The 26,190-nt window shown below is 41.8% G+C and overlaps 3 protein-coding genes and 1 pseudogene across 6 annotated transcripts; 2 read left to right on the top strand and 2 right to left on the bottom strand.

The window, feature by feature from the left end:
• Window positions 1-10,451, top strand: part of LOC137887732 (activating transcription factor 7-interacting protein 1-like) — a 31,217-nt pseudogene extending 20,766 nt beyond the window's left edge.
• Window positions 10,452-10,998: 547 nt separating this feature from the next.
• Window positions 10,999-14,861, top strand: ap1s2 (adaptor related protein complex 1 subunit sigma 2). Its single transcript, XM_068731214.1, has 5 exons — window positions 10,999-11,161; window positions 11,633-11,811; window positions 13,403-13,511; window positions 13,624-13,761; window positions 14,332-14,861. The coding sequence occupies exons 2-5, from the start codon at window positions 11,633-11,635 to the stop codon at window positions 14,377-14,379; spliced, it is 474 nt and encodes a 157-aa protein (XP_068587315.1). The 5' UTR covers window positions 10,999-11,161; the 3' UTR covers window positions 14,380-14,861.
• A 1,389-nt stretch (window positions 14,862-16,250) lies between these two features.
• Window positions 16,251-20,667, bottom strand: zrsr2 (zinc finger (CCCH type), RNA-binding motif and serine/arginine rich 2). The gene is made up of 11 exons (XM_068731209.1): window positions 20,389-20,667; window positions 19,984-20,063; window positions 19,808-19,898; window positions 19,564-19,672; window positions 19,167-19,253; window positions 18,695-18,733; window positions 18,426-18,556; window positions 18,062-18,275; window positions 17,639-17,694; window positions 17,420-17,529; window positions 16,251-17,323 (listed from the first exon to the last, which is right to left on the bottom strand). Exons 1-11 carry the CDS (start codon window positions 20,427-20,429, stop codon window positions 16,476-16,478), a joined length of 1,806 nt encoding a protein of 601 aa, XP_068587310.1. The 5' UTR covers window positions 20,430-20,667; the 3' UTR covers window positions 16,251-16,475.
• Window positions 20,668-21,278: 611 nt separating this feature from the next.
• LOC137887945 (transmembrane 6 superfamily member 1-like) lies at window positions 21,279-26,181 on the bottom strand. Of its 4 annotated transcripts, none has more exons than XM_068731210.1 (10): window positions 25,882-26,181; window positions 25,629-25,732; window positions 25,362-25,463; window positions 25,188-25,287; window positions 24,889-24,971; window positions 24,573-24,691; window positions 24,344-24,448; window positions 24,162-24,254; window positions 23,955-24,074; window positions 21,279-21,549 (listed from the first exon to the last, which is right to left on the bottom strand). In XM_068731210.1, the coding sequence occupies exons 1-10, from the start codon at window positions 25,971-25,973 to the stop codon at window positions 21,358-21,360; spliced, it is 1,110 nt and encodes a 369-aa protein (XP_068587311.1). In that variant the 5' UTR covers window positions 25,974-26,181; the 3' UTR covers window positions 21,279-21,357. The 4 variants fall into 4 exon arrangements, with proteins under 4 accessions (XP_068587311.1, XP_068587314.1, XP_068587313.1 ...); XM_068731213.1 differs by having other exon boundaries at window positions 25,629-25,676; window positions 25,882-25,945; XM_068731211.1 differs by lacking the exon at window positions 21,279-21,549 and adding an exon at window positions 21,586-23,712.
• Between the last annotated feature and the right edge of the window lie 9 nt (window positions 26,182-26,190).

The raw sequence follows: 26,190 nt of genomic DNA, 5'->3' as shown, positions 1-26,190 counted from the left end.
ACCACACTCTCTCCGCTGTAAGCTAATTTAACATGACTATGGAAAAGATCATATGGCAATTATCTAAGTTCATTCATACTTAATTTCTTTACACTGTACCAGATGTGGTACAACACTTTCTCTCTGCAGGGATAGTCAATGTCTGCAATAATCGAACACTTTATGTGAGGAATATTCTGTAGGCACACCTAATAATTTTATTGAGCTGAAAAGAGTAATCTAAAAATCGCCTGCTTAGTTGCCGCCTCAGCTGCAGCGTTTCCTATAGAAACGGGATCAAAAGCGTCAGTATGAGCATCACATTTCATACCATATCACGTACAGTTTCAGGGAGGAGTCTGGCTTCCAGCAAGTCAGCCATGAGACGGTGGTGAGAAATGGGTTTGTCGGTAGATGTCAGAAAGGCTCTGTGTTTTCACAGGGCATCAAAGTCGTGCTATACGTCTAAGTATAGCAAGAAACTGTGTACATGTTAACTGTTTTATTGGCAGCGAGCTTACAAACTTAGGTAAGAGCCACAAATTCTGCAGCTTTGAGCAGAAAATGTGAATGGCTACTTATCGCTGCCCAAAACCCAACCAACCTTTCTCTCATGTCTGGCGAGCCGGATGCCCACCTCTCCTCATACAGTCAAAAATCAGCATTCAATATGAGTGTCTGTGAGGTCCGATCTCAGTGTGACCTGTTCAAAAGAAACGACACATTACGCAGCTTCATCTGCTAGAGATGGAAAAAGAGAATGTTAGGGTTATAGTGATACATTGTTTCATTAGTAATGTTAGTACATATAGTAGAGGAAACAGGTCTCTGTTTCCCCCATGTTTCTGAGTCATAGCTAATGTCATGTAACCGTCTCTTAGGTCATAGTGTTGTGGACGGTGTGTCAAGTTCAGGTAGTCAAAGTCGACAGTAGAGTGTCAGTTCCAGTCAGTCCGGGTCAGATTGTCCTGAGCATAAAAATATTTACCATGATCATGGAAGAGAGGAATACTTCTCTTTCTGAGTAATTTGGATCCATTGTCTATGATGTGACGTCATTGCTATAGAGCTCATAAATTGTTTCCTAATTGTGGTTTAGGCACATTTTGATATGTCTATATTATTTTGGGAGAGAGGGTTTTACCCTCTGCTGTGATCACATGTCCCAGATGTGAAACTTTATCGAGAGCACCTTACAATTTGGACGGATAGTTTTATTTCCGTTTTCAGCCAAAAATCTAAACAGTATAACTATAGCTCTAAATTATTCTAATTTTCCTAATTGAAATTCTTCTGAATCTCTTCAGTACTGACTTTGTTGGCTAGCATCGTCCCATAGTCCTAGTGACAGAATGAGCATCTATTGATTTTGAGGGGAGATGCAGATGGTCCTGGTGGACCTGCCTCTGGGTACTGCTGATATTTGGGTGGGGATGGAGTGCAACACAACACTGGACTGCATTCATTTGCTGCTACGTGGGCAGTTTCTTGCCCAATGTCCTCTCTGTATGCAATTGTAGCAGTCATCTTCACCTCTGGGTCTTCCATACCCCCCTTTCTGGCATCCTCTTTATGTCTTCTCTTCTCCTTCACTTCCGAATGCTTTCTGTCTCCGTGTCTCTCTCGTCTTTCTTTGTCGTTCCTCTTGTCCTCATACTCATCTTTGTGTCTCTCTCTCGCTCTCTCTCTACCTACGTCTCTCTCTCTCTCTACATGCTTTTCCATCCGATCTCGTTCTCCACTTTCCTCGTTTCTCCTTCTCTCTCTCTCTTTCCTTGTCCTTCTCCTTTACATGCTTGTCCTCTCTATCTCGCCTCTTGTAATCGTCAACATACCTCTTCCCATCTACCAACTTGTCTCTTTCCCTTCTCTTCAAATCTTTCTTCATTCTTTTCCATTCCTTCCCACATGGACTGTTCCATGTCTATTCTTTCTCTTTAGCTTTCTACTTCTCTGTACTTTTTGCTCTGACTGTATAAAAAATCTAAATAATGAAAATTTATAAAACAATGGAAATTTCGAAATGTCTAATGAAATTCAATCTATATTGAATATTAACAATTCTGTAACTAAAATTCCTCTCTTTTTTCTTTTTAATCAAAAATCAAAACCAAACGAAATCGAAATCGAAATGTAAAACCAAAATTCTAAATTAAAATCAAAACTAAATCCAAGATTAAAATCCAAAAATGTCAAACACTGAATCAAATCACATGTCAATCAAAATCTAAATTAAAATGCTGGATTAATTTTAATGTAACAATTGAAGAAGCTAAATCAAAACTATCAATGGAAGTTAAATATAGAATTACAATTAAACTTAACACCTGCTGAATTAAAATTGAATTACAATTAAATGTATCAATGGTAGTTAAGATGTCAAATCAGAACTAACTTTAGCAACTAAGCCAAAGTGTCGAATTTAAGTATATATAACAAAATAATAAAATTGCAAGATAATTGAAATTAAAAAAATAAGAAATCACTCTAGAATCACTCTATTGTAATTTCCTTTCTGATCCACTGGATAACATACTTTTTGTAGTTCTATGTAATTACCCCTAGGGTTTCTGGGTAATGGAGTTTTCTGTAATTATCAAGCAATTACTCCTCCTGTCCGCTAGTTGGCGGAGTTGTTTCTTTTCTTCTTCTACGTTTTAGAAAGACATGTGCTTTGTAGCTAACACAACAGGCTAGGCTAGGCTAATGGCAACCACATGGCTGCAGCTAGCACAAAAGCTAGGATAAACAAACCTCCTCTGGGCTATCCCAAGAGGCCATGCTGCCACGAGCATGAATTTGTGCAAACACAACAGGCCATGCTACCACGAACATGAGCCTGCAGCTCACCCAAAAGGCTATGTCAACCTCCTCCAATTAATCACGTTATCAATTGTTCTTTTACTTCAATAGCCTGCCAAATCCACACACTCTATTTCGCTAGACCGGACCTTGGCCTTTCACCAACGTACCAGTTATTTCTCATAATCTCCTCTATTATCTAAATATATAAGGTTAGACACCAGAGCCTACAGCCTCCAGTACAACCAATTCATCCACGTCTTACTCAATCACCATGTATTCTACTCTATATTATCTAAGCCACTCAGTAGCCTTATTTATAATACTATACTCTCTTTTATCACGTGATGTAAACAACACAGCGACACTCTCAGAGAATACAACACCAGCAAACCACACTTCAGCAATCAGTATTCTCTCCCATCACGGGTGGAGAATAGACTGACTCGTTAGCGTGACTTCGCTCTGAAAAGAAAACACGATACTAAACTACAAATCCCCAATGTACTTTCCCCTGTTCCACCCCGGAATTCAGTCTCCTTAGACCCAAGTCAAAACCAGCGAACTACCACCCGAGAATCTCCCCCCCCCTTTTTGCGGGCAGAGTTACGGCGAATCCTCGTTGGCTTAGCTTCGCTAGTCTCAGCCAATATTTCGTCTGTTACTAATTCGTTCCCACCCAGTACATAAGCCCCCGCATTGTTAAACACAGAACGCCAGTATAGGACTACTCAGAGATCGTCACCTGTTGAGCGTAATCTATCCGCAATTCACTGTTAATCGTTTAATCAATCGGTGCTTTTAAGCCCCAGGCTTTTTCCTCGGCGATCGCTCCGTTCTCTTGACGGACGTCCCGGTATATTTTCTCTCGTCCAGCTCGGTGTCTGGACGGTATTTACAAACACAATATCACACTCAAATAGTTGACGGCCGCCTCGGAACAGATTCTCTCGTCCAGCTCGGTGTCTGGACGGTATTTACAAACATGCATCACACTCAAATTTGTAATCAGTTTGTAAGTGTGTTTCCGCACTCAATACAGTCTCATCACTTTAGATTTCAAGTTATTATACTTCACCGGCCTCCTGCAGCTTCTCCTCTTATCCGGCCGTCAGAAGCGCCGACCCCCAATACCTTCGCTAAGTCTCTCTATCTAACTTAACAAATTCATTAAAAAAAATTCTGCCTTCCTCTTTGTCCATTGGGCCCTGAAGGTATCGCCGGTCAACGCCTCGTCCAGTCCGTGTCCTGAGGTCCACTGAGAAATGCCCACCCAGGGACGCCAAATTGTAATGGAGTGAGACCTCTGCTCGCAGGAGGCCGCGGACCTCTCGCTCTTTCGTTGTTGTTTGAGCAACGAAGTCACGCTAAGAAAAATCAGCTGGATCCGGCTTACAATGAAAAAGTATTTATAATTCACAAATGCTAAAAGACAATTACAAACTGAATTACACTGTCGACAGTAAGGAATCGCGAAACCGAGTTCAAAGACTCTCCCCCCCTACCGGCCTACAAACGCCAGTTTACAGTAAAGAGGATCGCCAAGAACTGAACAACATCTCTCCTAACAATGTTTTTATACCCAAAAGTCAGTAGTTTACTTTCAAAAGTCCATTATCAGCTTTGTGATTGGCTGGAATCTGATTGTCTCCTCCTGTCCTCGGACAATGCTCTCCATTGGTCTAAGTGATCCGCATAATGTCTGAATAGTGTCCTCTGGTCCGACCTGTCCTCCTCCTCATAAAACTGCGTTTACCCGACCCCCATGTTTTCTTAGGGCTGTCTTCATCTACAGCTCTGTTTGATCAATACGTCTCCTTCCCCCACTGTTAACACCCCACATTCCTGAAGTCGGCTCACCAAACTCATCTCATTATCATACAGTTGTTTTTGGATCTGAAAAGCCTGTCTCAAAGGTCTCTCTCTTTCCCTCAAAACATTCAGTAACTGTATTTTATAGTTTGATACATAGAATGATTATACTTTTATGATTTAACACTTTTCCAAACAAACATGTTATAACATTATATCCACCACTAGGAGTGATTATTAAACACATTAACATTGCTTTTTAACTTTAAATTCTTCACACCGCCAGGACCTCTGAGCGACGGGGCAGCCGATCGCCCCGAGGCAGCAGAGCGAAGTGGTCGGGCGGGGGTGCAGGACTTGACCATGGCCTGGAGATAGGAAGGAGCTGTTCCTTTCACTGCCCTGTAGGCTAGCACCAGAGTCTAAAACTGGATTCGAGTTCTTACAGGTAGCCAGTGTAGAGAACGGAGAAAGGAAGTTGTGTGGGAGAACTTGGGGCGATTGAACTCCAAGCAAGCTGCGGCTTTCTGGACAAGCTCCAGAGGTCTGATGGCCGGCGCCGGGGCTCCGGCGAGTAGAGAGTTGCAGTAGTCCAGGCGTGAGATGACAAGAGCCTGGATGAGAACCTGCGCCGTCTCGTCAGTCAGGAAGGGACGAATCCTCCTGATGTTGTAGAGCAGGAATCTGCAGGAGCGTGTAACGGATGAAATGTTTGCTGAGAATGACAGTTGGTCATCCAGGGTCACACCCAGGTTCCTCGCAGTCCGAGTTGGCGTCACCACGGTATCATCAATGGTGATGGACAGGTCCCGGTGCGGGCAACCCTTCCCCGGGAGGAACAGTAGCTCAGTTTTGTCTAGTTTTGTCACTCAGTCGGAGTGTCTGTCTGTTTGTCTCACTCAGTCGGAGTGTCTGTCTGTTTGTGTGTCTCAGTCGGAGTGTCTGTCTGGTTGTCTGTCTCAGTCGGAGTGTCTGTCTGGTTGTCTGTCTCAGTCGGGGTGTCTGTCTGGTTGTCTGTTTCAGGCGGGGTGTCTGTCTGGTTGTCTGTCTCAGGCGGAGTGTCTGTCTGGTTGTCTGTCTCAGGCGGGGTGTCTGTCTGGTTGTCTGTCTCACTCAGGCGGAGTGTCTGTCTGGTTGTCTGTCTCACTCAGGCGGAGTGTCTGTCTGGTTGTCTGTCTCACTCAGGCGGAGTGTCTGTCTGGTTGTCTGTCTCACTCAGGCGGAGTGTCGGTCTGGTTGTCTGTCTCACTCAGGCGGAGTGTCGGTCTGGTTGTCTGTCTCACTCAGGCGGAGTGTCTGTCTGGTTGTCTGTCTCACTCAGGCGGAGTGTCGGTCTGGTTGTCTGTCTCACTCAGGCGGAGTGTCGGTCTGGTTGTCTGTCTCACTCAGGCGGAGTGTCGGTCTGGTTGTCTGTCTCACTCAGGCGGAGTGTCGGTCTGGTTGTCTGTCTCACTCAGGAGGAGTGTCTGTCTGGTTGTCTGTCTCAGTCGGGGTGTCTGTCTGGTTGTCTGTCTCAGTCGGAGTATCTGTCTAAGTCGGAGTGTCTGTCTGGTTGTCTGTCTCAGTCGGAGTGTCTGTCTGGTTGTCTGTCTCAATCGGGGTGTCTGTCTGGTTGTCTGTCTCAGTCGGGGTGTCTGTCTGGTTGTCTGTCTCAGTCGGGGTGTGTCTGTCTGGTTGTCTGTCTCAGGCGGGGTGTCTGTCTGGTTGTCTGTCTCACTCAGGCGGAGTGTTGGTCTGGTTGTCTGTCTCACTCAGGACGAGTGTCTGTCTGGTTGTCTGTCTCAGTCGGGGTGTCTGTCTGGTTGTCTGTCTCAGGCGGAGTGTCTGTCTGGTTGTCGGTCTCACTCAGTCGGAGTGTCTGTCTGTTTGTGTGTCGGAGTGTCTGTCTGGTTGTCTGTCTCAGTCGGGGTGTGTCTGTCTGGTTGTCTGTCTCAGTCGGGGTGTCTGTCTGTCGGTCTCACTCAGACGGAGTGTCGGCCGGTCGGTCTCATTCAGAAAGAGTGTCATTAAAGACTACTTTATTACTCTGGTTGCTTAGTTACAAAATACGACAATATACTTCCTGTTTACATCGGCGCATGTCCAGTGTACGTGAAGAGTAACGTGATATTTGTTTTCAGGCGTGTGGTGTGGACGGAGATCATTTCGGAAACTATGGCTGAAACGCCGTGTGGACGGAGATCGTTTTCGTTTGAAAACGGAGTAGTATGATGTAGCCTAAACTGCAACCCCCATTTGGTTACTTCCTCTTATCAAAGCAAAAGGCAGAGATAACCCATATGGTCCTGTTACCACCCTTCTAGGTACACAATCATATGTCACATAGTACTGTTAGTAAATGTTATTGCACTTTTGTTCATATAGCAGTACTTTTAAAATAAAAGTGCACAATACACTGCTTTTGAAATTAATTATTGAACATTGCGCATAACAATGCGTTTAATCGCAGAAAATCATACGATTAATCGCGATTAAAAATGTTAATTGTTGCCCAGCACTAATTAAAAACAAAAAAATGAAGACGAAAGTGGTGCCAAACCCTCCGAAAAGTCTAAATTTACAATCCTGACTTTATTAAGTAAGGCTTTGTGAACGGAGGTAACGAGGCAGAGCCGAGAGCCCAGTGTGTGGACTGTTGTGACTGTTGTTATTGTTCATTTGTCACAGATATGAAGAACAACTTCTGGTTCTGCCATGCCAAAATTAAGACTGCTGAAGCATATAATTTGCAGATTATACGGCTATATTTTGATTTGCACTTTATTTAAATTCTATTTACAGTTTATTTCATTTGAAACTTATTATTTTTAATGTATTTTATTACCACATATTTATCAAATTTCCATTTTTTTCTCTGTTTTTTTGAGAGTTCCTCCTTTTTTCTGTAGTAAAATCTAATTATTAGTTATTTTTGAGTTAATAAGCCTGACTTGAGCCTTTAATATTGTTCTTGTATTACCTTGATTTGTTCCATGAATTGTTAGCCTGTTGGGCATCTTGTTGTATTTGTATGCAGGTTTACATACACATGATAAATAAATGTGATGTTCACATTGTATCATGTCATTTATTTGACAAGGTTTTTGCTTGTTAAACTGTAAGTGAATTTGATTTTGTTATTGAATACAAATCAAACTTAGAGTGCGATCAATTAGTTAAACCAATACAGTGTTAATATTTGAATGGGCCCCGTGCCACTTTGTACTTGAAAAGTTGGGCCCTGAGGTCAAAAAGGTTAAGAACCCCTTATTATTAGCATTTGAACATGAATTTGCAAATATAGACAGCTTAACAATGTTAAAAGGATAATTTGTGGAGTTACTTGCAACAGCTTAAACTTTTGTTGTGACTTGTTGCATGTATGATTTAAAATATCTGCAAAGCAATAGACTTTACTTTTTTTTGTAATATAGTGTTATTTCATTACTGCTAATGGGTCATGTGTGGAGTTTTGTGAAAACTGCCATGGAAAATATGGTGGACTAGTGTGGTGGAAGAAAAACTATTCAATAGTACCAAGTGAGTCCAATAAACACTGAATACTGAAACAAGAAACATTGAGGAAAGAAGTTTGTCTTTAAAGTATTTGTTCTCTGGCCAGAGAAGGCTTCACAGTCATACAGACTGCAGCGCAGTCTGCAGAGGATGAGCAAAGAGTTCAGTTTGTCTCCTGCTCTTAAGCATCTCAGCACACAGTAGGGGGGAACCTCAGGTATTTACATTAGATACAATTGATCAACAGTTTCAAGCTCCCCATTGACCCCTCCAGTCACCCCCTTCATCTTCTGAGCCTTGTCACACAAAGACATGTGTCTTTATTACCCTTGCCTATCTCTGATAATCTTCACAAAGGACATCTTGGATCAAAAGTTATAATAAAGAGTATTTAATAAAGCAAAAAGCGTTGTGAATAGAGTACAAAGTCTCAGTTGAGGATTTGTTGGCTTCTGCAATCCACAGACTGCTGAGCAGTTAGACCAGGGGTCGGCTACCTTTACTATCCAAAGAGCCATTTTGCCCCATTTTCCACCAAATAAATTTTGTCTGGAGCCGCAAAAGCTATTTGATATTACATCTTATAAAGTTTTATAGTTATATTATATATACAAAAAATATAGTTTGTTGTATTTATTACATTATAGAACAAGAATAAAGACAATTATTGACATGTTGCTATTTCACCTGTTATAACAATATCAAATTCTTATGAAGAGGAGAAAAAAGCTTGCTCAGTTTGCTGCAGCAGTTGAGAAATCGCTCTTTTTCGTTTATCTGCAGCGTGATACTTTTCAGCAAATGCTGTGTGCTTGTTCTTGACGTGCGGTGAGGGTCGTGGCTGGTGAGGCACTGACTGACACTACATAAGTCAGATTTACAAATACATGAACCCAATAGAGTAGCTTAAATCACCATTCAATTGGCAGCTTGCACATTGACTACTGGTTGTTTTTCATATTTCATATCAGCATTCTTTACACACACATAGGTAAGGTACATATTTGATTCCACCGTTAGCGTTTCAAATATAAGAAGAAGAAGAGAAGTGTAGAAGAAGAGCAACGACAGAACAAGCATAAACCCGACCCGTGGGCTCTCGCACGCCCCCTTCATTGAGGCAGAGGTACTGTTTGCCTCTGTGCTTTTTCACTGCGGTTTAATGTCAGATCAGCAACACCAAATATGTTCTATACATACATGAAATACATTACCTAGTCTATGGAAAGAAAGGACGTATAATAAAAGTGTCTACAAATATTACAGTGGTGACAAACAATGAGAAAGCGAAAGGCACGCGCTCAACCCAGTTAGTGAGGGATTGCATTTATAGCACAGATCAGTAGATACATATTACATTTTATTTTATTTCATCATTATTTGTTTTTTTACTTTTCATGATGACAGGGGATGCTCTGCCTCACGTCCCTGCTTTCTACATTACATTTCTCGCCACATATCAAACAGGTAAGCCAGCATTGTTGGCAGTGAAAGCAAATTAATACGTCCATTCAGAATTCAAGGGCGGGGGTCTGCAAATCATGATTAGCCACCTGCAGGGAAAGGTGCTTGACAGCGACATAATAGGATGCTTGCGGAGGAAGCAGCTGTTATTGGAGCGATCAGTGAGCGGCGCATCCAGCAGGGTTATCAGACCTACGGAGCGGCCGTCTGAGGTCACTAGCGGCTTTGAGCAACCAATCTACTTCCTGTTTACACCGGCCCCACCCGCATGCCCAGTGTACATGAATAGTCACGTGATATTCGTTTTCAGGCATTGTAGTCTGGCCGGAGACCATCTCAAAAATGATACTGAAGCACCGTGTGGACGGAGATCGTTTTTGTTTGTGAAAACATATTAGTGCGGATGTAAACTCAGGGAGCAACCGAGGGGCTAAAGAGCCGCATGCGGCTCTGGAGCCGCGGGTTGCCGACCCCTACGCTAGACACTGCATTTTTTGGAGCAGAATTTCTTACCATATTTATTTATTGATTTGTAGGTACATTCTTATGTTGTTTTTATATGTTTGATTAGAGTTTATGCTTCTTTTTTTTTTTTACTTTATTTTGATTCCAATTGTTTACATGTATAAAAATAGGTTCTGTCAACCCTGTTTTCTGACTGTCTCTACGTCTGGTTCTATTCCTCTTGTGTTCACACCCATAACAACTGCAGTTTTATTGATTCAGCAAATATGTTTGCTTTAATGTGTAACTTAATTATTTCTAATATTGAATTGTTCACCATCACATAATCCTCTGACAACTACAGTGGCAGTCCTCTGAGCGGCAATCGTCTGACACCTAGTGGCAGTCCGAGACGAACAAGACAACATGCTCAGCTGACAGAATGAAACCCAAGAAATTAAGAAGATATTTAGAAAAATAACACCCCAGTCACGCCAATAAAGAAACGTGATTTGATAAAATGTAAGTGGAAGTTGTGTTTTCAATTACTGGAAAAAAGGTGAAAAGAAGAGGGGGCCCAGGGGGGCACACTCATGACAACTATTGGCATTGGCTGCTCGTGGCACCTACTGACACCTACATATAAGCAGAGGAAGAGTATTTTTTTATTTTTGGATTGGACTTTTTTTAGATTAGAATAAAACGGATGATTTATTTTCTTTTAAAAAAAAATAAATGTACATGCAAACTATCCAGCTGTTAAATAAATGCAGTAGAGTTCAACACTACCATATAGTATAAAGTAGCATTAAATTCCGATTCACTCAAAACATTTCCAGATTATTACCGAAGAGAAGTGAAAATGACTTTCCGCCACAGGAAGCCAAAACTGTGAAGGAATATCGGATCGAATAACGGAATATTTAAACCAATCAAATCCAAGAGCTGAGGCTTTTTCGGCCAATCACGGCGCTGCTGACTTCATCATCGTTCTCTCAACAGCAACGACCATCCGCTAGCTAGTTTAGCGTCAGTCTGGATGAGAAGCTAAGCTACAGAGACACCGGAACATCTGTTTACTGCACTCTCTTTGGTTATGTGTTGCTCTTGAATTTACTGAAGTTAACAGTCGTCTAAGTGACTAAATCGAAGGCCCGGTTCGAAGGTAAAGAGTCGTGTTTACTTCTCGTGTCCGCTGTAGCTAGCTGGGCGTCGCGGGAGGGGGCGCACATTACACTTAACGTGTTAATGATGTTGATATGTGGCCGTTTAGCACGGTTAGGATAGCTACCACAAGCTAATGGAAGTTTGTGCCTAAGCCTCCTGGACGTAACATTGAGCAAATATTAAATACATTTGACCAGACGACTAGTTCGTATCATCCACTAACAATGCTTGCATGTCCTGTTGGGCCGTTACTTGTTCATTCTTCTGTTAACGTTAGATATGCTGAATTAACTTTCTTGTAATGTAACAAAAAACACCTTAAACGTCACGATGGCTGATTATGTACCACCGACCCCCCCCCCCGTCCCTCTACCTCTATGACTTTATCTTCATCCTTCCTTCTCTGTGAACAATGTATGTTTATCTCATGTCGACCATGGATAACTTAAAATTGAACTTCCTCCCTCAGATGCAGTTCATGCTGTTGTTCAGCCGGCAGGGAAAGCTGCGCTTACAGAAATGGTACGTACCCCTGTCTGACAAGGAGAGGAAGAAGATCTCCAGGGACCTGGTGCAGACCATACTGGCCAGGAAGCCCAAGATGTGCAGCTTCTTGGAGTGGAGGGACCTCAAGATTGTGTACAAGAGGTAAGTGAGTAAGAGAAGTTTAAATTCTGTCTGGAAGTGCATACAGTAAACACGTGGGCAAGCAGAGATCATCTGAATGAGGCTGTCAACACGAGCTTGTATCTCTCTGGTTGTTTTCAGGGTTGTTGCTCCTCTCATCTGTGACTTTACTATGAAACTCCTTCTTAACAGCAGCAGGTTGCATTTAAATCAAAGCTATTCCAACCAAATCAACCCTTAAAGCTGACCAGTTGCTTATCATGAGATATTGCAGCTACTTTTAACATGCTGGGTGTTGAAGTTTATTCCTGACTATTGAAATGGTAGTTTCACATAATAATTTCTACTTACTGCCGTTTTCCAGAGCTTTCATCTGCATCTCATGGTCTTCATCAGCGGATGGAGTTTGCTAAGGATTTGTGGAGGTGGTTTAGTTGTTATAATATTAATGTGACTTATGTAAAGATCTTCAGTGACATGATGAACAGGTGGTGTTATCTGGGGGAGGTACTGCACAGATCTCTTCATCAATCCACTGTTGATTGATGAAGACTGTGAGATATTGTTGAAATCCCTGGAAAAAAAGATAGCAAGTGGGCCTTAAGGTCCTTAATTATTTTGTTAAACTTTTAATGTAGAATGTCTTATGCCAGGCATGTCTTGAGGATGATCTTAGCAATAAGACGTGTTCATTTTTGACCATCTGCGGTGGCTTGTTGTTTGTGAAAACCAATGTTTCAGTGATTATTTTGCACTGAGATTTGTGGCATTTAGATCTCACCTTCTGGTGTGTGATGAAAGCCAGAAACGCCTCCTCTCTAATAACAACTGCCAAACAATGGAGGACTGATTCAAACACAGGAGGAGTGCCTGATTTGACCTGGACATATGACCGCTGAGTCATGAAAATACAAAAGACACATCGTCATGTGTTCAATATGATAAACAAAAGACTCAAACAAGCAAACAGCCAGGAGACAGTGACACCTGGCTTACCTGTTTATTTGTAAATATATTCAAATAATCAAATGCAGTACAATAAATCCTTTCTGTGTGAAGGGTACAATGTTCCGTTGTAGCTCAGATATGTTTTCTTATTTATTTTAAGTCTTTTTGATGTGACGGTATGAGTGGCAGACTTGTTTAAAAACTGATGGTTTTATTGGTTTATTTATGCCAAGGCACATAATGACATAGCCGTAAAACCTTTAAGATACAGCTCTCATTCAAAGAAAATAGATTTTAAATTTTCAAGCTGTTTTGCATTTATATTTGGCATTTACAGGTGTCTTGCATGGAAAATAAACAACATAGAAAGCATTTTTTTCTTCTTTTTTTTTTTTCTTTAATGTGACTTTCTATGATACAGAACAGCTCCAAACACTTGAATGCAGAATATTTTCCCTTTTAGACCACATACATACATACATACATACATACATACATACATACATACATACATACATACATACATACATTCTGGACAGTGATCACAGCTAAATTACCACTAAATTAAACAAAGTCATACGTTGCATCTCTGAAGAACTGAAGCACTAATATCTGTCCACATCACCGCCGCGGTAATCTTTTATCTCCTCGCTTTATGTTGTAGATACGCGAGCCTGTATTTCTGCTGTGCAGTCGAGGATCAGGATAATGAGCTGATCACCCTGGAGATCATCCATCGATACGTGGAGCTGCTGGACAAATATTTTGGCAGCGTGAGTCTCTCAAACACCACATGCACCATGCCGATTGATAGTGCTGCAAGAATCCACGGTTTTCAGTCGGGTGAGGATCTCCTCTGATCTGCTGCCGTTTGTGGCCTCACAGGTGTGCGAGTTGGATATTATCTTCAACTTTGAGAAGGCCTACTTCATCCTGGATGAGTTCCTGCTGGGCGGAGAAGCCCAGGAGACGTCCAAGAAGAACGTGCTGAAGGCCATCGAGCAGGCCGACCTGCTGCAGGAGGTACGCACGCATTTCGGCTTGAAAGATTATTTAAACAACTTGTTTGTCAAAATTGCTGCCGATAAATTTTCTGTCAATCAAGTAATCGCTGCAGCTCTAACTTGGTGTAAATGAAGAATTAATTTCTCTCAGGGATCCTAACGTTGAACACAGAAGGGCAGATCTAAAACGTTGGATTGCTTCTTTCACCTCGCTGCCCTCTACACCTGACGTCACCCGTTTATTCTGAGCCTGCAGCGCTTGATTAATACCGCTCTCTCCCTCGAGTCAGTGAGCTAAAGCAAGTGCAGTCCTGCATGTTTGCGTTTCTGTCTTGCTGTAGTCATTTGCAGTCGACAGAATGAATGATTTATTTATAGTAAGGCATGCAGTACCGTTGTTATAACAGCACGGCTGACTGCAGGCCCGTAAAAGGTTTGACTCGCTGGAAAAGGCCTCCCCGTTCCTGTCGCACATTTAGTAACTTTCAACTGGGGCTCGTGTGCTTTGAATTTTGACTTTGTAGGCGCACTTTACGCTGCAAAACGTACGACAGCAAAGAACATTTCTCTTTCTGTTCTTCGTCTGCAGGAGGCCGAGGCGCCACGGAGCGTTTTAGAAGAAATTGGGCTGACATAAATCATCATGCTGCTGCCTCGCAGTTCCTCCTCCCGGCTGCAGATCTGGCAACCCCTCCACGTATCTATCCCGTCTTCTCCTGTTGTCCCCCGTGTCAGTGTTGTATGTATATAATCGCCACCTATGTGCTGTATTGCTCTGTTCTGTACTATCCAGTAATGCCCTTTTTAATGTGGTGCCAACTGTGGTTTGAATGTGTCTCCTATGTACGATCTCCCTCGCTGTATTCTGCAGTACTATTAGCATAACGTCACAGCCCGGACTTCTTAAAACTCCACACAGTACAATGTAGCGACGACATGAAAACTGCAGCGTCATATTAAGATCATCCATCATCTCCGATTTCAGGGTCGCATGTGCTGTTTGGCTTACGAGGACTTTTTTAAAAAGGTGCTTCTGTATGTATAACCTTCACATCTGAGTCTGAGCTAAACGTCTGAATTCATGAAAAATAAATACTCAGCGAGGGTCATTTAATATCATTCTAAACTGATTCTGTCAGGTTTTTACCTTGTTTCTCAAGAGCAAAATATTAAAGCATTATTTTATTAAATATAAATCCGACAAAGAACCATCAGTAGTTAACAGTGTAACTAATAAACGGTTTAAGTTTGGTTCATTTACAATTTGAGCGAGAGGATATGTCGTTTTGGATTAGGAAAGAGGCAGTTTGGGAAGTTAGTTATTTGTATTCATCATGCGGTGGATGGAATATTTATCTTATCCAGACGCTTCAGTCTTTGAGGACTCTAGAAATACCTTCACAACAGCAGCAAGTGCTCCTAAATGACCCGTTTCTTTTCAAACGGTCATTGTATATTTATTTTTTGAAAGATGCGACGCTCAGTCGTGACTCATGTAACGGTAATACATGAGAAGCACCAGCGGGGGGGGAAATCACTGACACGTTTACAATCACTATCACACGGGTCACCTCAACCCACCACCTAAGTGAAATTAAACAATTACCCATGATCAGTATCAGCGTATATGTTATGTAGCTGTGTTCAAGTTTCTGTTTGGTGATTCCTCTCCAGGAATGAACTGTTTCACATTTCCTTTTCTAAACTAAAATGTTTAGCTTTTGGTAAACGTGAGCCGTTTATCTCACTAGTGTCATGTTTGTCATTGTGTCGTCAACTTTTCTGTCAATTGACTTATTTTCCTGACAAAAACATTTAAGATCGTAATGGCCTCCAGAGATAAGTCTTACGTCAGTTTGTCGCTCAGTGTTAAATCAGGAATAGGTAGTGATCAAAATGAAAGAAACTATTTTATGTTTTATGATACTTTGGCTTAAAGACTAACACATGACCAAAGAACACTGTGTTTTACCGTCTCAATGGTGTCTATGGAAAGCTAACATGGCAGAAAAAGGAATTTAGAACTGCAGGGTGTTTGACAAAACATGTGGGGATTATTCGGCCACAATATACCAGTATTATGTAATTATTCCTATCCGTTAGGGGACAGGTCCATCTCCAGTCTATGGAGTCAGAACGAAAGAATACGAACTGCACATATCAGGGTAGGTCATTAATATTCATCACTGTCGGCTTGTTCACTTGTCAGCAGGAAAACAAGCCCAACAAGTGACGAATAGATGCTCATCCAAACTTTTTATCTGCATTCTTAAAACCACAAAGTGTTTTTGTTGAACATTCATAAGGAATTATGTAACAAGTTCATCTTTGATTTGTGCAAAAGAGATCACTTTTTGTATTAAACACTGCCAACATTATTTTTTTTCTTATATTTGAAAGTTATTAACAATAAATGTATTAAAAAAGAAAAGAAAAGAACTCCCATTTGTTGATCTTTTGTTTTTATATCGCTTTTACTCAGCAACAATAACCAAGTAGTGCTGCAGCTCCAGTGATCAAGTGTTTAATTATTAAAGCAACATTTTCCAAAAGGTAAATATTCACATATGTACACACTGGTGACAGGTGCAGGTGACTCTCTGCATCGAGGCTCCAAAACATTCACAGTTAAAAAGAGAAAAGCCGGAAACAAATTCACAACTTTTTGAAATGTAGGAGCCACCAAAACCAACTCATGTCACCTTCTCCAGCAGGCTCACCAGGTGTTTCCATCTAAGACTGTTCACTTTCCACCTCGGGACTCAACTTCTCACTGTCAACACACGGACTCTCATCCAAGTCATTGGTTTTCTGAATTAGCTCCGTTTCCTTCATCTCCTGACCGGGACTCGTTGCGGTGACATTTACCGGCGTCTCTTCCTCCGACTCTTTCTCCTTTTCGGACTCTCCAGATGAGGCCGTCCCTTCAGGCGAATGGCTTTTCTTCTTGTGCTTCTTCTTGCTCTTCTTCTTGCTCTTTTTGGATTGTTTGTGGCGCCGGCGTGTGTTGGTATCCTCATTAAGGGGTTTCTCTATTTTATCTGGTTTCTTGGGTCTCCTTTCTCTACTTTCTTTCTTCCTTTCTCTGCTTGTGCTTCTCGACCTGTCTCTCGTGTCCGTATCTTTGTCTCTGCCGTCTCTCTCTTCACTTCTATTCCTATACTTGTGCTCCCTGTCTTTATCTCTACTTCTGTTTCTCGACCTGTCTCTACTCCTGCTCCTCGACCTGTCTCTACTCCTGCTCGGACACCAATCGTTGGTCCTATCACCGTGTCTGGATGACCGCTGGGAGGCCCTCCTCTCTCTGCTCCTCCGCCTGTCGCCGTCCCGTCTGCTGTCGCCGCCCCGTCTGCTGTGGGATCTCTCGGACCGTGGCGGGCTCCTGCTGCACTGACGCTGCCTCCACGATCGGTCTCCGTATCGCTCCGAATGCCACCCGTCTCTGCGACTCCCCCTGACGCTGCGGTCTGGCGACAGGTGCAGGTCCCTGTCGGCCTCCCAGAATTCATTGCCGGGGTTCCGGAACACGTGCAGAAAGTTGCAGTGCTTCCCTTTGGGGCACTTCTGCCTGTCGAACAATCCTGGCAAAGACACAAACGAGACAGAAGACGGACTGAATCTTGTATCTCCGCTGTGCGAGTGAAAGTGCCGCTCTCGAATCGGTAAGAACAACTCACCACAGATAGCATTCTTCCACCGTGTAACGGGACACATCTCACAATGAAGCTGCCGGCCTGCGTACCACCTCCCGTTGAACTTGATGATGGCCTCTGTACACTGCTCCTCTCTGGAGGAACAGAACCAAGAGTTTTAAAAAAAAAAAAAAAAAAAAAAAAAAAAAAAGTTTTTTAGATTTGGGAAAAGGTTGTGCGTGGAGCGGTTGTGGGAAAACGTACGTGTCAAACTGAATGTAAACATTTCCTCTCAGGTGTGGTTCATAATTGCAGCTGACCTAAAAAGAAGACGTCAATGAAACCAAATATGTATTTTTAGTGGTAATAACTTGATCATGCAACAGTAGATTTTTGCAGACATCAGTAAGAGATCTATTGACACATTTATACTATTTCATACTTTTTTACTTCACTTTCCTGGTAAAAGAAAAACAATTATTACTTTACATTGACTTCATTGAACAGATTAAGCATCTTAAATAAGTGGTGGACGAGATTTCTCTACCTTGACCGTATTGTGAAATCTCTAATGTCTTACTTATTTAAGTATATTAGTTTAACAGGATGGATTAGTTCAGAAAGCTGACTGTAATTTGGGTACTTCAGTGCATGCTTAACACACCGACTGTCCTAACGTCGTCTTACCTTGAACTGCACCACCTTGCCGACGCTCTTTAGCTCTGGCAGCACGTCGTGGTAGAACTCGAGGAAAGACTCCTGCAGCTCCTCCTCGCTGTGTTCCAGACAAGCGTCGACGTCGTAATCATCGCGTCGTGACTGCTCCATGCCAAACGTTGTAAACATACCGCGGATCATCAGTGTCGGGCTGGCTGCGGGATAAACGTGCTTCCGGGAGCATCTGGACTCAAAAAGACCGAAGAGGGGAAAATACACAAAAATATGAGGAAAGACTTCTTCGATGCGCCGGTGCATCCATTCAATCGCCACTCCAATAATATGGTTGTGATTTTAACGTAGCGAGTCACGTCAGAAGAGAAAGACATGGTACCTGTCTCCGAATCGACACGCCCCGGTCTTCAGGAAGAACGGACAGTTGGCCACGTCGCGCTCCGTTCCAAAGTTGTCGCAGTTCTTCGTCCCAGGAGCCTCTGGATTCATCCACGGCTGTCCGTTCTCCAGCTGGAAGTGAGAACATGAACAAAAATGTATATTCTGTATAGTTTACTTTTAAACTAGAATGAGATGTTGTGCAAACATAAAATATATATAATAAATGCATACGTGACACTAATAATAGGATTTCATTGTGTGTTGTACCTGATTTTCAGCTTCATCCAACATTTTCTGAACGGCCTCCTACAAATGGTGTAAAGACACGGCTGGTGAAAATGTGAAGAGGTCAACATACTGCAGCAGGTCTGTTACTGTGTGTTAAGACCACACTCAGAGGGGACTGGCATTTCAACATGTCTGGACTTCTTGGAAAGCAATGTCACACACTGTTTTCACACAAAGTAAAAGATACATCCTTGTGAGAGCTGAAGTTGCTGTTAGGGTTTTTTCTCTTTGTGTGTATCTTAGTTGAGGAGTTGGACGGTTGCTTGTGCCACTCAGTCAAGGAAATGTTTAAAAAGAACCATGTACAACGCAAAAACACATTTTACAAAAGAGACACGATCACTGTATGATTATCTGAATCTTCCCTTTTGGATGGATAACATAAACACTCATGATTAAGTAGAAGAGGATATATTTCTTTTTGTTTCTATCCTCCTGGGGCCCGTTTCACCTCTCTGTCTCGCTTGTCCTGCTGCTTCTGCTCTTTTTCTTCCTGTTCTTTCTTCTGCTGGGCCTCCCATTCCTCCTTTATCATCCGCTGGGAACAAAAAAAGAAAGACATAAAGACAGTAAATATTAATCTTTTATATAAAACGACAGGTCAATTAGGCTCACTTGCGCTTATCAATTGGCCAGTTAATCAATAATCTCCGGTGTCAGGCTCCAGTTAATCATACTATTTGGGGGAAAGTTATCGCGGTCGGCTCGATTCATGTCGGTTCTGGTCACTCCATTAGATTAGTTCACAATTGGAAGATATGCTAAAGATATATGCAGAGTAAATATGTTTCCACAAGGTGTTTTTATGTTCGCCAAATTGTACATGAGGAATACAAACAGTAGATTACCTCTTCCTCCTCTTTTCTTTTCCTTGCAGCATCCTCCCTCTCAGCCCTCAGCCTGAACTCCTCCTGGGCAAGCCTTTCTTTTTCCAACCACTCTCCATGCAGCCGCAGCCTGAGAAAACAAGCACAAATCAAACACCATGAAGTTTTTTTTTTTTTAAAGCGGTAAATTAAGGTCTCTGTGCATCATTGAATGTGACTGAATGTGTAGCTGCAGGACAGAGAAGTGATGTCATTATTGACCTACCTCTCCTCCTCTGCAACATCCTCATCCTCATCCTCTTCATCATGTATTTCTTCTCCTTCTTCTGGTGTGAAGCTTGGTACATTTTTCAAACCTGTAACAGAGTAGATGTTGGGGTTGATCTGGCTAATGGTGCGGCAACAACTGTAGAAATAAAAATAAAACAGCTATCTTCGTACCACATTCTCTAACTTGGGCGAGAGCTTGTCGTTTCCGTTTTCTCCTCTCTTTCCTCAGAGCAGCCCTGCGTTGCTTTTGACTAGAGACAAAATGACATTTGAAACAACAATCAGATGTGAGGACAAGTATTACTAGTGGTGTTAGTAGCTGTATCACAGCGGTGTTGATTCAGCTAACAAATGTAATTGAGTAACGTTAGTACTACTAGGGGAATAATGCAAGGTAATACAAAAGTAATATGGTCTCAAACAACGGTCAGGCTTTAAAAACGTAACGCTCGCGCTAGTAGTTACGGCAGGACTGATGTCTTTTCAACATTATAACGCCGTTTACATCGTTACTTTTTATTTTATTTAGGTCCACCACTCAAACATTTAGAGATACATTTAAAGAGAGACACCGACCTTAAAACAGCAGCAGAAATCAGAGGTGTTGGTGCTGCCATCACAGCTAGCAGAAGCTAAAGTTAGTCATTAGCATGTTCAGCTAGCGTTAGCGCAAGTTGTTTCTTTTCATCCGCGTTTAGTTGAAAAAAACACATTAGTCTAAATGTTCTCTGGCTGGTCGGGTTATTTCCAAAGTGGATTTGGTTCATCAGATAAGTGATATGACTGAATCATTTCTCTTTGTTGTAAACTTTAGCTAGTTAGCCACATGCGGATTTGTTTGGCTGAAAGTGGCAGAGGAAGAGATAGTGTGGACACAAAGTACTTCCGGTTTAAATAAGCCAAATAAAATACTGTTAAAATACATTTAACAACATTTTTGTTTATCAAATGCTCGTACATGATTGAATATCTATGTACTTATCCATGTATAAATCACACTATATAGTATTAAAAGCATAGACACATCTGAATTATTTCTTTATTTGCCAACTTATTTGCAAAAAGGCACTGCACAGAAACCTCAGTGTCAACAAGAAAACAGTTTTTGTAACCTCCCAAAAAATACCACAAACAATTAAGAAAAAACATTATTTTCAAGTAGTTTGAATCCCACACACAAGTCTAACAGCACTACTATATGTGCTGTGACACTTTAAAAAAAAAATGACGTTCACATTTTCAAAATAAGCAAATAAGCATAAATGCTGGATGACACAAACCCTGTTTGGCACTGGAGTATTTTGGCATGTTTCCAATACCGCCACTTAGCCCTCATTAAGGTTAAAGTTCTCCCGCTCCAAAAATAGCAACTTCTAATAACTGCAAACACAGAGCGGTCCTGTATAACTACTTCATCCTTTTATTTAGGCATCCTCGACATCCCTAAGGACTCTCTCTCTCTCTCTCTCTCTCTCTCTCTCTCTCTCTCTCTCTCTCTCTCTCTCTCTCTCTCTCTCTCTCTCTCTGTGTGTGTGGCACTCTCTGTCATTCAGTCTTCTTATCTGGCATTGGCCTGAGGAAGAGGACAGGCCTGCTGCAGCAGCGGTAGCACAGAGCCTGAGGCACCAGAGCATACAGGATATTGACCAGCAAGAAGACAAGCTGGCCGCCAGCAGGAACTCTGTAAGAGAACGGCGTCCGTGTGTGAAGTGACGCACCAATATGAGCAAACTGGGCCTGCGAAGTCAAGCAGGGAGGGAGAAATGGGAAAAGGACAGTGATGACTAAAAGCTTCACAGTCAGTAGAGTCACACTAACAGGAACACTGTTTTCTTATATCACTTGCTTATAAAGAGTCACTTTTTTTAAAAATATCTTGTGCGCCTGATTAAACAATTGCATGAAGATGTCTGACGGATATCCCCTCCTAAATCCTCCATTTCTCCTTTTTTCTTTGATCATTGTGTTAAACATCAGTGCAAAATTGTGAATATAGAAGGAAATCCTCTCATATCTTTACAAGACATCACATTGTCTACATTTTACAGTTCATATCAAGAAATATTTAAAAGAAAACATAGGTAAAATAACAATATAAATTCAGGGAACAATTGTTTTATGGTGGATTATTAATTTAATAGACTGATGACCATTAAACGTGGATACATTCTGGTACTGCCCCTCATCCTTAAAATATGTTTTCAATCTAACAGACTCCTGCCAGTTACCTTTTCATAGAAATTCACTGAAAAAAGACACGACACGTCTCACAGCAACCACGGCTGTCAGAGTGTCAGCTTTCCTATTCATAGCCGGGTCAAACAGCTGACATTTAAGTGAACACCACCAATACCACCATTCCTCTTGGTCTGAAGTCAGCTTCCCCCCTTATCCCGCCGATGAGTGACGTGCCAGCCTGCAGCTCAAACACAATAGCTGCTTTGTCTTGTTGCGATGTGATTGGCACACGAGTTTCTCCCACCACTCGACAGGGTTTCCATCTTTAGATGAGAGCGTATGTGGTGCTGATTCAGACCATAGCTGTTCATATGCAGACCCTCTTGCGTTTTACTACAGAATAACCTGAACAGAGACCAGTGTGCGACCACTGGATAGAGAGGGGAGTTTAGGAACTGCCGACGTAGGCTTGGCCAGATGCTCACTCTCGGTCTAGCATTGCCTAATCTACCTGGAATGATGATGTCATGTGGGAAAAGATTTTGCTCATTCATATTCATACGGACCACCTTTGTGTGTCTGTAAATCAGGGGTGTCAAACTCATCTTCACTCTGGGCCACATCAGCATCATGGTTTCTCTCAAAGGGCCGGTTGTAAATGTAACTACTCCCTAACATATTGGTAAATAACTGTCTCTGCATTTGAATATTGTTTACTCAAGTGTTACAATATTGTACATGCAGTTATATAAATGTCAAAATATATTTAAGTACATTTCTGTTATTATAACTTACATCCTTTTAATTTAGGGTTAAGAAACCCACATTACTCTATCAAAGATCAAACTTTTAAAGAAAATAACAAAGACAAATATCAAACACAAATTATTACATTCACTTTGTTCAAAGCTTAACATCCTTTCAAGGGTGCGTTTGCACAATTCCATGTGAAGTATTTCATCTGTTGTAAAGCCACGTTTGAGGTAGTCTTCAATGTACTCACAATCCATTTATATGTCAAATGTAGGGTAACCTATGAAGAGCTGCTTCTATGACTGTTGTGTTTAGGTATCTCATAATTTTGACTTTCTATCTCGTAATTATGACTTTCTATCTCATAACTTCGACTTTCTATCTCATAACTTCGACTTTCTATCTCATAATTTTGACTATGAGGATATTTTTATTATGAAATCTAACTTTTAATTATAATTTTTTTACTTTTTTTTTTTTTTTCTGGTGAATTCGCAAGCCACATAAAATGACGTGACAGGCCGGATTCGGTCCGCGGGCCTTGAGTTTGACACCCCTGCTGTAAATGATAAAGACCAATACAAGGGCTAGGTAATTTACCATGGAAATTATTATTATAATTATTAATTTAAATTTACATTATATGCACTATATTCATTAAATTTGAGTTTGTAGAGGTGTCCATGTTTACTTTTTAGGAACCTCAGTCAATTGTATCAAGTCAGATGTATCGGAGCTTTCAGAAAGTACGTCTGTCCCAGTCATAACTACTGGATGTCGATGTGAACACTATTTACAAGTTATAAACTTGTAATTACGATAACTCCAATATGACATGAACACAGATGTAGACCTCTTCTCTTGACTTGTTAGGCCCTTCTCATCGTCATATGTTATGACCTTGTTCCATGTAGGTGTAACAGGGCCTTGGTATTGTGCATGCTGTCTCGCTGGAATGCCTGTGACACACTAAAAAGAATGGGACCATTATTGATTTGATCAATTCAAAAACACCTGTGTTTACCCTGCTATGATATGGCTACTGGGAAAAGGGCCTATAGACATATCTTTAACCCTTGTATAAGTGTAGCACCTGTTGCAGTCTAAACAGCCAGATGAAGTGAAAACACGTCTGCTAGTGCAGGATCTTTACCTGCATTGGCCTAGTTATTCTTTTGCTGGTGAGCGAGGAATAAACAGCAAGGGCGTACCTGGGCCAGTGCTCCGGAGTGGACTAGAGTCAGATCGGTCATCCACTCACATCCTGGGACCATCAGCCCATAGACAGTAATGATGTAGTATGGTCCAGAGTACAGCAGGCTCACCAGCATCTGGCAAACACAGACACAGTTTACTTCTTTAGAAACAAGTGCAATGACAAGGATGAGCGTGTGGTGTTCATAGCTTTACTGAGTTACCTGTATTTTAGGATAGGCTGAAGGGTCTTTGAGGTAAGGCTCATACTGTTGTGTGTAGGCTTGACACCATTCGCCAGAACAGTCCAGAACAACCTAACAGACACATAAAGATTATTATTATTCCACCACTGTGTGTGTGTGTGTGTGAGCACTGGGCAGGTGATCATCTGACGGTTTCTCACCAGGCCTCTGAAGACGCAGAAAGCAAAAGCAGGAATGAGGTAGATGATGAACAGTAGGTCAAGAGGTCTGTGGAGTAAACTTTTTCTTTCAGCCCCCTGGACGCTCTGAGAGAAAGCAACAACAGGATGTATAAACAGTGCTCTCTGTCACACACACAAAATATATATGAAGGGAATCTTCCAATAATATGCTTTATTGTAATAATGTCCCATTTTGATGCTGACTTACCGTCATCTGAACTTCCCGTGTGGAGGGTTGGCTGAAGATGCGTAAGCAGGCCCAGACAGACACAGAGATATAAAGCATGTGGAGGAGGAAGAGAGGGCTGACGTGGGTCCCATATTTACCTTAGCGACAGATAGAGATAATATATCACCATGGGAAAGACACAGACCAAAACACTGAATATAGCAGTAAACACAGTAAAATGGGCATCTTTTTTTAACTACATTATAAAATTCTCAGAGGAGGTGTGTGCAGGGGGTTACACAGGCTACCCTACACTAGCTGTCTAAAAGCATGCCATTATTTTTAGTGTGCTTACCCACAGCATTCCCAAGAATGTAGACTATGGCACGCGTGAGAAAAGATCCCATCCAGTAGAGTCCTATGGCTTGGTAACTGTCCCTGGATGTGCAAACCACAAAACACCACTATTGTCAACGTCAAATGATTACATTATACTCCCAAGAGACTTGAATGGATGGATGGATGGATGGATGGATGGATGGATAGATAGATAGATAGATAGATAGATAGATAGATAGATAGATAGATAGATAGATAGATAGATAGATAGATAGACAAACAGATGGGTAGATCTTACAGACAGACCGCTCTTACCCCCAAGTAATCGCCACAATCATGACCAGATACATGAGATAGTGCACACAGCCGTCCCAATAGGAGATCATGTGCCCATGTGCTGTATTAATATGTGGATCTGCCTAAAACACAGAGTGGATCTATCAGTAAGTCCAAACAGTCAGCTCACAATCAGGACTCGCAACACAACACTTGCCTCTCTGAGGTAAAACGTCACAAATCCATCAATGATGTTGTCTTGCTCCAGCCCGATGATCAGGTTCACCACACTGAGGAATGCATACACTGCAAACACTGGACAGATAGATGCATACTTAAGGTTTACTGCAGGGTCCTACTTCCTAAGTCAGACAGAAGCTTATGATTCCTTTCACATGACTTGTTGTTAAATCAATATTTCTTTCCAAAATTAAAAATGTCTTGGTCCCGACAAGAAACATGCATTTGTATAATTCATACCATAGAAAAGAGGATCTACTGGAGCCTTCTTCTTGAGCATAAAACGGGCTGAAATGGACAGGATGAGGACTGTTGAACAGCCAGCGAAGAAGAAAGCTTCAGCACTAAATGCAATGTAGAGATATGTATATATTTTTAAAAGATATGACAAATCATTTTCAAATTCTGCTAATTAGTGCTGCACTGGCAAGAGTCTCTTAATCAGCAGATTAATTAGAGGTAACTCAAACTAAAAAGGCCTCTTCTCACTCACCTGTTGTTGTAAATGAGGGAATTAAATAAATAGCAGATGGGGATGGACGTCAAGGAGAGCACAAACACTCCCGTCCCTGCAGACGCGCTCATTGCGGACCAGGGTTGAGCAATTTTATCTTGTGGGAAAATTGAGAATTTAAAATAACCCAGCCGATTCGACTCTCCTGTTTAGTCTGCGAGTCATATCTCAAGGAATTGGAAAAAAGTCCCGATGTGACAAACTATGTGAACAACGCACAAACTTCCAATCCAGCTCCCGCAGACATGCTCTGTCATGTTTTTCTGGTCTTTCTCGTTTTCATTCCTT

Source organism: Cebidichthys violaceus, unplaced genomic scaffold (assembly GCF_023349555.1).
Source record: "Cebidichthys violaceus isolate CVI_PGR_0920_01 unplaced genomic scaffold, fCebVio1.0.p SCAF_5, whole genome shotgun sequence".
Classification (NCBI taxonomy): domain Eukaryota; kingdom Metazoa; phylum Chordata; class Actinopteri; order Perciformes; family Stichaeidae; genus Cebidichthys; species Cebidichthys violaceus.
This window is presented reverse-complemented; position numbering and strand designations above follow the sequence as displayed.